General features: G+C 49.8%; 1 protein-coding gene across 2 annotated transcripts in view; it reads left to right on the top strand.

Moving 5' to 3' along the window:
* Nucleotides 1-16,836, top strand: part of mprip (myosin phosphatase Rho interacting protein) — a 438,384-nt gene that overhangs the window by 370,117 nt on the left and 51,431 nt on the right. Inside the window, exons 4-7 of one of the 2 annotated variants that reach the window (XM_028819413.2) lie at nt 6,960-7,111; nt 7,328-7,412; nt 8,960-9,113; nt 12,158-12,614. In XM_028819413.2, the coding sequence (XP_028675246.2) occupies nt 6,960-7,111; nt 7,328-7,412; nt 8,960-9,113; nt 12,158-12,614 (848 nt within the window). The remainder of the gene's footprint in view (nt 1-6,959; nt 7,112-7,327; nt 7,413-8,959; nt 9,114-12,157; nt 12,615-16,836) is intronic. The other variant, XM_051918780.1, reaches the window with a different exon arrangement.

Raw genomic sequence — 16,836 nt, 5'->3', positions numbered from 1 at the left:
GCTGTGTGATACGACAAGATTAGTTGTATTCAAAATTGAGCGAACGATTCTGAACAGGCGACAAGAAAGGTAATGGAGTTCATCTAACATGAGACGCCAGAGGAGATCTCGATGTGCCATTCGTATTAAAACGTTTACAGTTTCCTGTTAGAATAGCTTTACAAAGACAATTAACAAATCACAGGGACAAACGTTCAAATAAGTCGGCTTATTTATCGAGGAGAGAAACGAAATTCACTCACGGCCAGTTATACGTTGCGTTGATGCAAATGTAACACTTCACATGAAAATTTTAAATCGTACATCCGCATTCCCAAACGCGAGTGGCAGAACCGCAAAGAGGCGAGTGTGTGGCGCAGGCCCATGGGCAAAGCCCCCTAGAATAAAATATAAAAAGTACGACTTCTCTCATCTCACAAAGCGTTACACATACATGTAGTTTGCATGCAGGAGCGATTTACTTGCACTAATCCGTGATGTCCGGAGTGGGGAGCCATGCCAGCCTCCATTCGAGTTGGTCTACCTCTCGCCTCACCTCCACTTAGCTAGCGATTCCTGTTTGTTTTGTTTGTTTGTTTGTCCCGTTTCAGCACTATGTGGGCAGAGCCACAGGGGGTCAGCTAGTAACTTTAAATTCAACGACCCACCTTCATATCGTAGAGCCGTTCCCAGGCCCCACCCTTCGACATGTTGCTCCTCCTTTCGGGGGGTGGGGTTCCTGGGTGTGGGTGTGGCCTGTGACCTGGTCAGGTACACCCATCCGTGTGTGCGGGGTACATTACAGAAGCGAAGGCCCGTTTTTGCCGTGCCGCTTCCCAGAGCTCGTCGGCCGCTCAATTCCCCCCGAAGGCCACATGGCAGTGCAGATTTTTCTCATCCTGTTTGAACTGTCAAAGTTCAGCCTCACCAAAAAGTTACAAGAGAGTCGCGGGCCCACGGGTTCCCAGAGCCGTTCTTTTCCCAGGCTTTGTTTGTTTAACATAAGCTTGCTTTGAAGGAAGGAATGTTCAGTGCCATGTGCTGCTACTTGACCATCTTGGTACGGTTTTTGTTTGTTTTTAATGTCACAGGCTGTCAGACTCGTGGATGTTCTTTTGATGAACTTGTTCATCTTTATTGACGGATTTTCTTTCATTGTGTTTGTTTCATCCATCTGCCCATCTCCTGACTCGGCTTACTGGTCATAGAACAGAACATCCTCAGACCCACCTAAGCCCACTTGAGGGCGGCAGTAGGCCCAAGTCTAGCCCTGTGGGTGAGGCTCGGGCAAATCCCTGGACGGGTTGTTGGTCTGTAGCTGTTGCCCCCATTCGTGGTGGGTTGTTGGTCTGTAGCTGTTGCCCCCATTCGCTCGCCCACGCTTACATTTTGTAAAACGCACCTGCCTTGCGGGTGGCATCTTGGGTTAGAATCGCTGCCTCAGCAGACTGAGAAGCGCTTTGGGCAGACGCGTAGGATGCTCCCTGGATGCCAGTGTGGAGAAGGCCATGGACTTGCTGGAGGTGTTTTTATCTCTCAGATTCCCTGAGTGGAGCTGGAAGACGATGGTGTGTGTGGTGATGAAGCCTGGTCAGTTCGGCGTAGTTTAACTCTTTGCCAGAGTGTAATGAAGTTTACCGGGTCGACTTTAAATGTTCAAGAACATCGTAGTGTTTATAGAGGAGCTGGGGGAGCTCATCGTGCAGATTAACAAAGGGCTTCAGTGTAAGAAACTTGAATTCTCTTCTGACTGTGCGAGATAAAAGCTACTGGGGGGGGGGGGGGGGGGGGGGGGTGGTGTTTGAGCCCCCTGGATAAAGCTGGGTGTCCTTGAAGCCTAAAGCTGGCATTGCCTATGAACTCAAGGCTGAAGCTTCAAGCTTCGTCTGTGGTTTCCTTTGTGGCCCAGAAGGAAGTCCCTTAACCGGCTTGTGCTCCAGCTGTAAGCGACCTGACCATCTCTGTGCGTCTAAAGAGCCTGGCGATGAGATTCGCTTTGTAGAGGCGATCAACAGGGTGGGTTATGGGGGGGGGGGGGGGGGGGGGGGGGGGAGGCACAAACCAGTCCGGTCTGAGAGTCAAAATCATTAAGAGTTTTATTATCTTTGGAAATTAGGGAGCTACAAAGATGAGCAGTGCGGTCAAACTCAATTACACACTGTCTGGGTAGCCTGGCGCGGAGAGCCCACTGGCATGCTGACAGGGTTAATGTCACCTCTGAGATGATAATGATGATGATGATGTGACAGGTCTACTAAAGACCAGTTTAGGGTAAACTCCACAGAATATCAGTGAAGTGTACTGATAAGAACAAAATCAACCAACCAACAGTGGACTTCATACAGTAAGTACTGGCAGGACATGCAGTCATCTCGGCCTACACAACCAAATCCAGGGCTCTGGATCATCACAGCAGAAGTCTGAGTCGGCCACACAGGGCACTTAGCAAAATAAAAAATGGATGGAAACATTGAGACACAAAGCAAAGTTTGACGCAAAGAGCTGCACACTGAGCTGAGGTTGTGTGACAAGCTGACGCCTACTGCGCTGTAGGGCGATGTTGCCAGTGCCTGCCATTAGAGTGCGTGTTTGTTTATACCTCAAAAATAGTCTTTTTTTTTTTTATATACTGTTACTTGTTAAAGACGGGAAATGGAATACATTTCAAAATGTCTGATATCTGACCAAAGTGGAGCGTATGATGTTATGCATGTTGACTTTCAGGAAGCATTTGATGAGGTGCCATGTGGGAGGGTGGGCATCAAACTAAAAGAAGTGGCAGTTCAGGGTGTGGAGTATAGAATTGGCTCATACACGGGAAGCAGAGGGTGATGGTGCGAGGAACCTCATTACAACTGGCCGATGTTAGGAGTGGTGACCAGCAGGGGGCAGTGCCAGGGCCGCTGCCATTTTAATATATAGAAATGATTTAGATAGGAATAGCAGGAACAAGCTGGTGAAGTTTGCAGATGATACCAAGACAGGTGGATTGGCAGATAATTTGGAATCCGTTATATCATCACAGAAAGACAGGCTTGGGCAGATGAAATTTAATGTCCGTAAATGTAAAGAATGACACATAGGAAGTAAAAATGTGAGGTTTGAATACACGATGGGTGGTCGGAAAATCGAGAGTCCACCTGATGAGAAGGATTTAGGTGGCATAGTGGACACTAAGCTATTGACTTCCTGACAGTGTTAATGAAGCCATGAAGAAGGCTAACAGAATGTCAGGTTATATAGCGCCTTGACGTGTGGAGTACAAGTCCCAGGAGGGTCTGCTCAAGCTTTATAACACACTGGTGAGGCCTCATCTGGAGTCCTGTGTGCAGTTTGGGTCTCCATAAAGACATAGCAGCACAAGAGAAGGTCCAGAGAAGAGCGACTAGTGAGAGTGTAGGGGATGAGTGATGAGGAAAGAGTCACAGAGCCGAGTCTTTACAGGAGATGAAGAGGAGACCTGACTAACGTGTTTAAAGTGATGAAGGGGATCAGTCCAGAGGATCGAGACGGTGACTTTAAAATGAGTTCATGAAGAACACGGGGACACAGCTGGAAACTTGACGGGGAAATTTCACACAAACATTAGGAAGTTTTTCTTTACACAAATAACAAGAGACACTTGGACTGAGCGACCAAGTAGTGTGGTGGACAGGAGGACCTTAGGGACTTTAAGAACTCGACTTGATGGTAATAAGTGGACAGGACTGGCGAGCTTTGTGGGGCCGAACGGCCTGTTCTTGTCCGGATTGTTCTAATGTTCTAAAGTGTACCCGTGGCGTATTTCTCAACCTCTGAGGTGTCGCCCGTTACGCTGGTTGCATCCTAATTTAGGATCCTGAGGTGGTTCGCCATGTGGCACTTGTATCCCTGCAGGCTCCCAGCCTCGTCCTTGCTCAGCGCTTCCTCTCGTTCCCATAAAGACTCTGCCATTATGAGGCCCTTTGCTCGCCTCCTGTCTACTTCTTGAGTGCCACAAATGGCTGACGGCCCCCCAAGCCCCTCATATAGTCACGACTCTCCATGTTCCTCTGTATCCTCTTGCCTGGCACTTCCTGTCTCGGTGACACTTGACTGAGTAACCAAAGCCAAACTGACCAATCGGATTGCTTGGAGGGACTGGACGCACGCACACACACACACACACACACACGCAGAGCCAGCACTGGCTACCTGATTTGTTTCCATGGCGTTACGTGTGGCATGTCTGTCATCTGTACAGAGCATTTCGGTCTAATCACGTGTCACTTTTTAAATCTGGCCGAATGTGAGACTTGAAGGTGGTCTTGTGAGTGGGGTGTACAGCAATTGAATTATTTTTAGGCGCCGAGTAAAACTTCTGTTTACTTGAAACTCCAGTTTTATAAGGCGCCAGCCTGAAGTGATTCCAAATAATTCACCTCTCTTGACGTCCGAGAGGTTGGCACGCCCGACGCTGATGAAGTGCACTTGGGCCTCTATCTGCTTTCTGAGACTGAGGTGGGCTCCCTGTAACACGCTGGGCCTGTCTGTGTTCATCTGGAGACCCTCCAAAATGACCATACAAGGGAACAACAAAAAGGACGAGGCTCAGAGCTCCTGTCTCGCGTTTCCCCCTTCAGTGTGCGATTTTTGAAAGGGGATATCGGCGGCGTGGTGGTCTGAACGTAATGAAATCTCCATTTCTGCCCACTCGCCAGCGTCACGACGCACGCTTACCCAGGCTGCCTTGTGCTCGCTCCGGCAGAGAGAGGGGCCCATAGAGACCGCGCTGGCCAGAGGGTTGAGCAGCACTGGCTGGTGGTCTTCAGTTCAGCACAAACAATGTAACCCACTTTTATCTTGTTGCCGTGGAAACCGGCCTGATAACTGTCCCCTGCTTTAAGATTATGAGGCGGGCAGACAGGAAGGCTCACAGCAGCGGTTGAAATGTTTCACTTTTCGGGTTGAGGGGCTCGAGGGGGGCCCTGGTGATCGGCGGTGTGAATTGGCGCAGGCCGTACGATGACAGAGCGTCTGGAAATGGAGACTTGTTTTCATTCACTCGGACTTCAGGATGTGAGAGTGAAGTGCAGGCCGGTCAGCAGACTGTAGGGAATGGAAAGAGAAGATTGCAGAAGGGTGGTGGTGGTGGTGTTACTCGGGTGGGCACCGTGGGCTTTTTCTGCCCAGAGTCCATTTCATTTTAGGGACGCAGTGGCCATTATGTGACACTGGTATCCAGCGTGGTGTCGATTCCTGCCTTGTTCATGAAGCGGTCAGGACAGGCACTTGGCCCCCCGCGAACGCGAGTGTTGGACTTCAGTTATTTTCTATCCTGGCTTTTTTATTATCATACTTGTAACAAATGACCTCTGCACCGACTCTTGTGCCCTGTCACGAAAGAAGGGAGGCACCACGCCACAGAGATCTGAACCAGGGAGGCAGGAGAGCAATGCCACCGCGGGACCCATTCACAGCCCAGTGGCCAGCGTTAAAAAAAAAACGGTGACGTAGTCGTCGGCATGTGCACCATGCTGGCCATTTTTGCTGCGCCATTAATCCACAATGCAGATAATTCCGGAGGAATCGAGTTACAGGATGACGGCAGCCCATTCCTCCAAGTGATTAATTCGGGCGTCTCCATTTAGGAAGTGAGGAGCGGCCGATGGGCACACATTGGCACAGAGTGGAGTGAGTGAGGGCAGCTGAGAACTGAGCACCACATAGGAGTGATGATGATTGATTGTTCAGTTGGCACAGTAAGCCTGTCAGTCTAATCACAAACGGACAGTCGCCCTCGGAGGTTTTGTGCCCCGAAGAGTCCGTGTTGAGGTGGCTGACGGTTTGCTTCTCGTTGCTCTCCTTTAAAGCGCTTTGAGAAATTTCAGTCTACTGATGTTGTCAGGCCGTTCTCAGAATATCCAAAGGACGGGCCGTCGGTGCCACTACGCCAGTCCTGGTGGGCCGCGGTGGCTGCAGGTTTGTCATTCTGACCCTTTCCCTCCTCCGTTTTCCCTGCTAGTGAACTCCTCTCCCCTTCATTTTGATGGCCCTGTTTTTAAGGATTCAGGCCTCTGAATCGACGCGTTTAACAGAAATGAGACGTGAGACGCACCGACAGGTGAACGTCAAACTTCACTCCAACCACTTCCTTCACGAGAAGCCGATTCTGGAATATCAGGACTTGTTGCTGCCCACGTTCTGCCGCAGCAGGCGGGTAAGACCACCGTCAAGATGTTTTGGTGGCCCGCGCAGACCAACATGGCCGAGACCCTCGCCTTTCTCTATTTTCAGGTGAGCTGCTCACGTGGCGGCCTGTTTTGTCTCTCATTATTGTTTGTTTGGCTGAGGGGTCCGAGTCACGTCAATTTAAAACGAAAAGTGAATCAGCAGCAAAAACGGCTCACTAATGAAGATGGTTAGAGGGAAAACGTGCGGCTCACCAACACCGGAGTTTGAGACCTCCTGCACTAAACTGGACAGCTGGTCGGATTCTCCGCCAGCGTAAAATACGAGTAACTCCAGCATCATTTTTTAGAAATCATTTAGCTATGCAGCCGAGTTTATTGATTTGTTAAATGAAAAGCGGGATGTGCGGAGCGGCAGAACGTGTCACGGGTGGTGGCGCTCGTTCACAGCCGGTAAATAAACCGCACTGATTGGTCATTTTTGACTGCTGCCTTCCTTATCTGTAGTCGTGAGTCCTGTGACTCCGCCAAGTGATCCTTCATGTTGGCTTTTTAAAAATGGCCGAATCCTCACGAAGGTAGACGCACGTGAAGCCGCCGTACACCTCAGGAATCGCTTGCGTCTTCTCAGTGGCGTTTCATTAACGACGCGTTGGCTTTGCTGTGTTCATAATATTCATAGTTTGCTGTGTTCTTTGTCTTTTTCTCTTATGAAATGGCCACTGCCGTTTGTCTGCGTGTGGCTCTGCTGTCGTCATGTCAATAAGCCTCTTCTCGAGTTCCTCCTCGTTTATGGTGCGCTTCTAACCAAAGTCCTCCATTTCTTTTCAGCCCAGCACTTTGCCTCAAGGAACGGTCAACATGAACCAGTGCACCGACATCATCGACGCGGAGCCGAAGACTGGCCAGAAGAACGCGCTGTGCATCGTCACCCCGGAGCGGGAGTACTTCATCCGCGGAGAAAGCAAGGAGATCATAAACGGGTGAGCCCTCGCCGTACATCACCTGCTGGCGCTGCCGACGCTTCTTTTTGCCGTTGTCACTTGAAGGCTGACACAATGGCGCCGTGTCACCCAAGTGCACTCGGGATGTGCCGAAGCGGTAACGTTGTGCTGTGTCTTAAAACGCAGCAGAGCTCGAGGTGAAGGCACTTGTCAGGAGGTCAGCTCTCCGTTATTTTTCTTCTTTCACTTGTACAGGTGGCTTGAGCAGCTAGCAGTGTACCCCAGAACTAACAAGCAAAACCAGAAGAAGAAGAGGAAGGTGGAGCCGACAACATCGCAGGTAAACGGCTGCTCATCCCGCCACACGGTCCAAACACTCCAGGATTGGCCTGCAGGTTAGGTTAGGGCATCTGGCTGCTGATTGAAGGAACCTTCGGTTTAGAGGGCCGTTTAAAGTGATACTCGTGCATTTCAAGCTGGACCCCCCTGCCCTGAGCATGCTGGGCTGCGTTCTCCTCAGTCATGTTAGCGTTGTGAAGTTCCATTTTGCTGTTTTTAGAGTCTTTATGAGACTTTGTGGCCTTCATTTGCGCCACTGAATGGCACTCTGCATATCGTCGTCCCTCACCAAGTCATTCTGTTCTGTTGTTTAGCACTGATGCCTGTTCTGTAGTCCTCGCTCCCAGCAGCCCTCAGGCAGGCAGTTTAACACCTGGGCAGGTCCAGTGGGTTCATGCAGAAGGTCAGAATGTGAAGGCCGTGCATCTCCTGTGGATTTGCACTCGTATGAAGCGTCTTCGCTGATCTGAGGGTGGTCAGGGTTGAAGGGAGGGCTGATGGGTCTGATAAGATCTTAATGGAGACGACTGGTGACTTTAGTCTATGCCTTTATCGCTGGCCGTTTCCTGTCCAAAGTACTTTCTGTAAAGGGCCTGTCGAAAGTGGCCAGCAAGTGGCCGGTGACGCGCCCAACAGCTTTAGCCGTCAGATCTATATGGGTGACAGTGACCTCGTGTCTCACCTGAAGTTCCTGCTCTGTTCCCTCTCCCACATTTCCCCTCATCGTCCTTTTGCTTTACCGCTCTCCTTAGAACCCTTCGCCCAAACGAACTCCATGTCCGCTCCTCCCCGTACACCACTCAGTCACTCTCGTGCCACCCTGTCCCTCTGGCAGACGCCTCACTGCACTTCATGTTGCACCTTTGTCATCCCCTTTTCCCTCCCGCGTGCCGAGCAGCATTTCGCATGGCTTGTGTCCCTCTTTTCTTTCACTGGCAAAGGGTCTCGTTGGAGTAAGACCACCCACCCCCAAGTTACCCTCCTTGCATTTTGTTTCATCACAACCCTGCATGGTTTTGCAATGTAGAATTTGAGGAGCTGCAGCTGGAGATGTGCAGTCCCTATCCTAAGACGCAGCCATAAACGCACAAAGTGGGCAACGCTGCCAACACAAGCCAGCACTCTATCACTGGTCCATGACAGAGTTCAGTAGCACGTGTGTAAAGGCGCTATCTGCAGCCAACAAGCAGTGAAGAGTCAAAGTGGCACAGGAGGGTAAAGCGAGCGCTTCAGGGTTGAGCTTGTGAAGCTGGCAGGGCGCCCTGGTGTGATGGCGCCGGTCCTCCGTGAACAGGAGGGACTTCTGAAAACTGCCTAAATGAGGGTGGCACGAACACGCCAGGGAAGAGGCCTTGGAGGTAAAGGAGCGTTTTAGGACAGCTAGAGCGAGGTCAGTCGGTCGGTCAGTCTGATATTGGCCCGCTAGGCACCGGAGTGAGTGTTTTAACAATCGTCCAGTTTCTTTTTGTATTTCCTTATTTTTGCCCGCTCTGCTCATTTGAACCCCTTGTAACTGATGGTCTTCCATTTGTGGTCTCTTTGTTTTAGGAACCGGGGCCTGCCAAGGTCGCAGTGACTGGCTCCGGGATTCCCGATTCGGAGAAAGTCCCCGATTCCCGCTCCGGCATATGGCAGGATGAAGGAGGACAGAGTTGGCCTTCGCCGGAGAGCAGCGGCCTCAGCGCAGTGCTGGCCCAAGGGGGTGAGCAGGAAGTTTCCTCGTATCAAAACTCGTCTGGAAAGTTGTTTATTGTTCCACGGCCTCGACAAATGTGCAGCAAAGGAAGTGGGATGGAATCGCAGAGAAACCTCCCCCCCCCCCCCCCACAAGCCTCATTGTCCTGCACACAAAGACCCCGATTGTCCGAGCTCATTAGGACGGAGCTTGCGGAGGATTAAAATAGCTTTCCTGATGTATTTTTTTTTCCTTTTGCTTTGAAGTGAAAACTCAGAAATCAACAATCGTGGTGGCGCTCTGCTCACCTCTGACTTCATCTGTGATTCAAACAGATAAGTCCAAGCACAATGGCGTTCGTGGCACAAAAAGGAGGAGGAGGAGGAGCGCGGCCCGTTACTGTAAACAGTGCAGCACCACAGCTGGTGCCCGCCCGGGGCTCAAAGTAGGAAGTTGTAGTGCGGCTCATTTCATGTTTCCTGTGTTTATCAACACTGCCAGCATCGGCCCCCGTCAAGATGTGCGCCGCCACGTTTAATGGGAACAATCTGGGGGCCTTCTGCGCTCAATTTCCATTGGTGGCCACCGCAGGAATCTGCAGACCACCTTCCACCCACCCCTCCTTTTTCCTTTTAACATTTAATTAGGCCAAAAGAAAACTATGCATCCTGCTTTACTGGTCGCCAGAGGGACGCTTTGTCGGCTTTCTTCTGGACGTTGGGCTCCCAGATCCTCCGCACGGGCGAGTGACGCGAGTAACGATTTACTTTGCCAAGTCTGAACTGTTCTCGATCGTAATAGAAGTTGGTCTTTTTTTTTCTTTTACCACCTGATGGTGGTCCATAGAGGGCTAGACCTGATACCCCCCCAGTAAAGGATACAAAGTAACATCCTCTTCGTAATCACTGGCCTTGGAATAGCAGAAAACAATACCCTACATGCGTATGATTGGCATTTTGTCATTTGTACTCTTCTGGTTAGTGGCTCTCAGGAGAGCTCGGACCACTGGTAAAGAGTCCGAGGATTATTATGTACTAGGGGGTTGCGCCCCCTGCCAGTCGCGTTGTGAAGGGGGGGGGGGGGGGCTGACGCTAAGGAGATGCGATCTGCTCAGCTGCTGGCTGCGTGTTCTGCTTGTCACTCCTGTGCAGCAGCTGTCCTTTTGTCTCACTGCCTCGTCTCCTTCCAAGATTTATTTTTATAAGATTTTTTTTTTGTTTAATTTTGTTAAAATCGAATAACATTCCATACCGATGATTCAAGTTTTACAAAAAAAAAAAAAAAAAAAAAGGTTCAAAACAAATCAACCCCCATCCTTAAGAGTCAGATTGTTAAAATATCGTATTGGTGGTCAGCAACTTTGGAGTCCCCATAAAACGACACTCCACAGGCTGGGCCTGTATTACCAGTCCCCAAGTTGGTAACTTTGACCCCTCATATCCTATTAAGGACAGAGAACCTTATTGGTCCATTGAAGTGGAATGTGTAGCTTCAAGTCCTGCTGGCCGTTTATCGTATTTTCCTGCATGCAGTGTGGTCTAAAAATGAGGCCCAAAAGCCAACATCCTGCATTACTAGACATCGAGACACATCAAATGGTGCAGCAGAACCCCGAGGTGGAATTGAAACACACACTACTTGAGATTCAGAAAGGCTTTGTCACGTATGGGCCGAGCTCACAATTCTATACACCAAGCGGGCGGTTGAGGAGCTGGCGACTCCTGGAATGTGGCCGTGACCCACTCGCCCACTACCCCTCTTGGCTATCGTCAGTGTGCCAGCGTTGACTGTGTGTGTGTCTGTCTGCTCAACGGACTCGGTCATCCGTGTTTAGACGTGTTACCGGCCAAACCTGATTATAAGACAGACTAGTTTAGACTAGGCCGAAGCGGATAGGATGGACCCAGTCCAAACCAGATTGTTCCGAAATCCCTGTAGAGCTCCCAGGACTTGCTGGTCTGAACTACTTTGGCCTGCAGTCGCACTCGGCCAAACCGACTCCTCCTGTCGCACTTCGGACAGACTGGCTGGGCCTGGTCTACACCAGTTTGTCCTATAATTGGGTAGCATGCATTTCAGAGCGCGGTGGCAAACTGCAAAGCCACGTTCTCTGGCTGAGAGGCAAGCGCTTTGTGGCGCGAGTGAAGTCCGTCCAGAGCCCACCTCCGACCACCATGTGTGGTGCACTTCCCTGGTGATATCCGCTTATCTCCCTCTCTGTGTTCGCACAGCGTCGCCTCTACGGCAGCCATCCGCTGAGTTTTTAGCTACCTGAATTGGCATTTGTCCACATCGGGGGTCCTACTGTGTATCACATGTGGGGGGGTTTTCTCCTATTGGTGAGTCTGCAGGCCCCAAATAAACGAGCCAAAGTGATTTCAAAGCGCCCAGAAGTAATCCCTCATGGATGCAAGAGGGAACGAAAGGCAGTGTTTGGCCTTCTATCATACATCATCAGGGCCACCTAATCCAGTTCAGGGTCACGTTAGGCCAGAGCCTGCACCTTCAGCATTAGGTGCAAAGCAAAAACGCTAACTTCAGGCAGACAGAGAGCACTTGATCTGTCGCTCAGTAAATCGATGTTCTATTCTAAGGACCAAAGCTAATGCACACCAAATGACTGAAAGGAAGGAAAACTGAAAAGAGTGAAACCCTTGTGATGTAGTTAAAAAAAAAAAATAAAGAAGAGCCGCCACCATCAGAGTGGGCTTTTATTAAGGCGTATTGCTGCTCATATAAAAGGGTCCCAAGTTAGAATTCCTGGGGTGGTGTCAACGAAAACGGAAAGTAAGGTCTGTAATTTTAAACGAAAGCGTAGAATCACGGACATGCTGTCGTTTAAGCCTTGACATGAATGTCGGATCTTTAAACGAGAGCGTACAGGAGGGGCGCTCTGAAGCGGCGCCACGTTCAGTAGTTCAAGCCAGGCCGCCATATTTACACCAGTACAGAATAACCGGATTCACAGAGACGTCTTTATTTCTCTCGAGGTGTAGGACTGCAGTCTTCATCATTGACGCTCCTTTCCGATGTCTGGTGCTGATCCACTTTCACGTCTTTTTTTTCCCCAGGTGAACTCAGTCCTCTGGATGTGACTTCGGATCACAGTTCGGTCAACGGAGACGAGGTGGACAGAGGTGGCGTTCCCTTCCACGTCTCTCAGCGACACGACCTGCGCGTTGCGTCCCCGGCTGGCAGCGCTTCCAGCAAACACAGTATGGAGCTCGGCGGGATTCCTCGCTGTCAGTCACCAGCTCAGAGTGATCCCTTCCCTTCGGGGAGCAGCCTGCTGTCCAACGGGTCTCACATCAGCGGGTCGATGAGCTCGTTAGATTCGGACACCAGCGGAAGTACTGTGACGAGCACGGACAGCCATTACGCGGAGATTCGGGCGCAGAGGACCTCGGCCCTTCAGGACGTCTCCAGATCGAGGAGGTGTGAGATGGAAACCCGAAAGGCGGAGAAACGAAGTCGTGCCAGAAGTCCAGAAAGGCAGGACGTGGAACCAGGGTTTGGACCAGAGAGAAGGTACATCTGATTTGTTGTTTTGGATGATAAAAGCCACGACAACCCTTTGGCACGTCACTGTTATAAAGCAGCTGGGGGTCTGTCCTCAAGTCATTTCAGTGATGAAGCCACTTGTACCATGGAAAGCTGTTGGGGGGGGGGGGGGGTTGTCGGGGACAATTACAGAAGGGACCCCCTGGAAGGCAGTGCTGGGTGAGGTGCCAGTCCATCACAGGGCACTCGCTACTGTATACTCTTCACTCATATGGGGCCAATCTGAAGTCGCCAGTCATCTAAACTTGCAGGTCTTTGGGATTCCTCCATCAATCTTGTTAAACGTAGCATAACATGTCGGACTCGGAGTGGCAGGAGTGACCTCTCAACAGGGTGCCGTCCTGTCACTGGGACCCCCCTCACACACCATAAAACCCACAACACTCGCACAGAGACGACTTCGGATCATCTGCTGCACCACAGACCAGAGTAGCCAGTACTGAGTAGACCCTCCCCTCGTATCCCATCATGCTGCCCACTGCTATTCTCAGCTGTGACGTTTTAAGTTGTAGACCACCGTACAGCTTATGACCAGAGAGAGCAGCACAAACTACACATGACAGTGCAGTGCAGATATAAATGAGAAATATTTAATAAATCGCTTAGTGTTTGGGTAGCTGCTGTCTGAGCAACACCCCGACGTGCCCGTATGCCAACCCTTAACCAACCGATACGCGTATTAGAACTGGGACAGAGTGGTCCTCTGATATTGAATATTTAATCCATTTGGGGGCCTCATTTTTATATTTATTATATGTAGATAAACGGCAATTCGTCCTCTTCTTCAAAAACATCAGATGTTGACTTCCTGAAGTGATTCTGTATGGTAACAGTCGTCACATTGTTCCAGGCAATAGATAAGAAACTTATTGCATATTGAAATTTTATTCCGCTACGTGGCTCACAAAAGTCCAGGATGTGGTGAAGTGTTGTTCGTAATAACCGGGCGAATGTACGTGCGAATAGCTGGTATATCTTTCAATAATAATTAGAACCCAGAAATCGTTAAAACCGAGTTTGTCTGTCTAGAGATTTTTCTTTTTGTTTTCTTACTATAGATTAGTTCCATTTTTTTCGACCTCAGATGGCACTCTAAGGTCTCCCTGCTCGCTGGATTGAAACAGACAGAAGATGAATATGGCGTCTGTTTAATATTCGCCCCAGAAAAATTAATAAGAGAGTTCTTCCCAGACATATTCAATTAAGAAATCCATCTCGCTGTCCGCCTGATCATCAGCAGTCACACGACAAGTCTCTGGCACGAACGCGAAAGCATTGTTCTCATCTGATAGGCATTCAGCGCACGGCTGGAGCGTCTGGCTTTATGAGCGAGCGGTGCTCTGGCTGCTTGTTATCCATCATCCTCTGTCTGCCGCCGCTGCCACCTTCATTACGGTCCTCGGCTCTGACTGTAGCACGTGGTGGCGATTAACATCTGTGACGGGCAGCTGTAGTGCCACAGGGCAGTGCGCTCTGAAGTGTGAAGCACGTTGTGATGAAGTATTCTGGGAGCTCTGCTCTGTCCGTTATATAGCGCCTTTCATATTTCTCTGTCAAGTAGTTAAGACATGGAGTGCCTTTTGTGTCTGTTGGACTAGTAGTGAGAAAAGCGCTATATAAATGCAAAGAATTATTATTCTAACCGTCTCAGATGGCGCATGTCCTGCTGGCACTCCGTGTGTTACGTATACATAGTCTTTAATAGTTCAGTTATGGCGGCTTTGTCCATGTTACACCGTGCCTTGCAGATCTTCACATCTCTCTGTCTCTCTCTATGACCCAGAGGGCCCGCCATGTCTGTCTAGACCAGGGGTAGGTGATGTCGGTCCTGGAGGGCTGCGGTGTCTGCAGGCGGTCACTCCACTCCAACCCAATTCCTTCATTAGAAGCCAATCTCAGACCTTATTGAATATGATGGCTTGTTAGTCCGCACTGTAAGGCTCTCGTATCGTAGATTCTGTCCTTTCCAAGGATGTCGTCCAAATGATTTTTGAAGCCTAAAACGGATCATTTTCAGTTCATCCTGCTCTGATTTATTAAAAAATGTGATGAACACACAGGGATGGAAATGGAAACAAGCGAGATGGTGAACTGCTGGCTGCTTTGTCTTTATTGCTAATAAGGAGCCATTAAAACAGCAAATGCAGCTGATAAAGATTGAAATAAGCAATGAAGGGTGGGCAACCTTAACAAGCGAGACCACTAAAGTGAAGCATCAGAATGTCACTTGAGCAATAAGAGTGTCATCGGCAGTAACTGACTTGTCATTAAGAACACAAACCTGCAGCCACTTAGGCCCACCAGGACTGGCACTGCTCACCCCTGGCCTACACCACCCTTCAAGTCTGCTCATCTAATAAATACTGTAAGTGCCTGTTATGTCTCGCCCAATGCACTCGCTCTTTCTATCGTATGGTGGTGTGGCGTGTTCTCTATCTGCGCCTTTTATATTTCATCTTCATCTCTCTGTCTTGTTACAGAATGTCTCCTCGATTTAATTGTCGTGTCTCATATAGTGCCTTTGCTGCCTGTTGTGTTTATAGTGCACACGGTGCCTGTTGGTGGCGCGTGTCCTGCTGCCTGGCACTCTGTGTGTTACGTATACATCAAGTCTTTAAGAGTTCAGTGATGTGGTGCCTTTGTCCAAGTTACGCGGATCTTCACATCTCTCTGTCACTCGGAGTGCCCGTCATGTCCGTCGAGACCACCCTTCAAGTCTGCTCATCCAGTAATCTGTTCATTGATTTGTCTCATATAGTGCCTTTGCTGCCTGTTGCCTTTATAGTCCATACGGCGACGCCTTTCACTTCGATCACAATGTGCCTTTTGTCTGCTGATCCCTCTGCATTGCCCTTCAAGTCTCATATAGCGCCTTTCCTATCCAAGTGCGTCTGTTATATAGTGCCCTGGACGCTCTCCCGTTTGTCTCTCATCTCCCCTTGGCTGGCACGCTCTTAATTTCCCGTTTCCTTTCTGATCCCGAAGGCCCCCGAACTCCTTATACCCCCCCACAGGGTGATTGTCCCTCTTTCCTATTCCACTTAACGGCTTCTTTCTGTGTGTAAACCCCCGCCAGACCCCCCCCTCAGACCGCCTGTATCTCCAGATCATTTGTTTTCCCCCTTTTGGTGTATTTTTTTTTTTTTTTTTTTTTTTTTGGTACGAGAGCTAAAAAGGCAATAAAACTGGCAGTCGTCTGAAATAAATACCCAGCAGACCGTCTCACTCCCAGCCTTTTAAGGAAATCTGACAGCTCGGTGGGATCCCAAATAAGGTCAAACTTTGAAAATGTGCGACTTCATTTCTGAACTGGCCAGCCTGTAGCATGCAGGCAGTTTAATTGAAGGAAGAAAGCGATTTAACGCGAGCTGTCGTCCTAATCCTGCCGGATTATTGTCACGGTTTGCCTTTCTATTCTGGGAATGACCTCCTTCATATTGAAATCTGCCCGATGATTAAAGAGGCAAGATGGCAGCGCTTGAGATTTGAGAAGCTCATTCTCTTAATGATGCAGCATTAAATGCACAGCAGGAGCGCAGCATTCACTCGATGAACCTCGCGCCCGTTCCCCTCCGGCCCCCTCTGCTACCTTCAGGCCTTCGCCCACCACAGCACAGTCTGATCGTCCGATTTGTCACAAGCCCTGTCGGAGTGTCCGCAGTCCAATGTAAAGAACAGGCACCCAATACGCTTTTGGAAAGTGCGGCTCAATAAAAGCTCATTTGCTCGTCCGTCCCCCCAAATATGTGTCTTTCCCGGTCCACCACTTTTCCTCCTAGAGATGCCCCTTTAACTGGTGGCTGAGTGGACCCTCTGATGGTGCAAGGAGAGTCCCCGGCGTCCCTGACCCGCATGGTTGGACGGGTATTACATTCTTATTTAGCAAATACAGAGAGTCCACAGGGGAAAATGTGTTTTTAGAATTTGAAGACCCCTAACTCCAATTATTTTTCAGGGAGGGCATTGCTTACTGCTGCTTACAGTTTGGCCGACGCTTAGAACATTTGAGGTTCACTTGGTTCCATTTCTTTTTGTTTTCTCCAACTGGGGCCCAGGCGGGCGAAGTGACTTCCTCAGGGTCACACGGTGGTGTCGGTAGCGGGACTTGAATTCCTAACCTCCCTGGATACGAGTTACGGGCACACGGTGACCTGTGATCCCCATTGTCACCCACACACTGCTGACCTTG

Source organism: Erpetoichthys calabaricus, chromosome 14 (genome assembly GCF_900747795.2).
Source record: "Erpetoichthys calabaricus chromosome 14, fErpCal1.3, whole genome shotgun sequence".
NCBI lineage: Eukaryota > Metazoa > Chordata > Cladistia > Polypteriformes > Polypteridae > Erpetoichthys > Erpetoichthys calabaricus.
The sequence above is the reverse complement of the archived record's forward strand: the minus strand, read 5'-3'. Positions and strand labels throughout refer to the sequence as shown.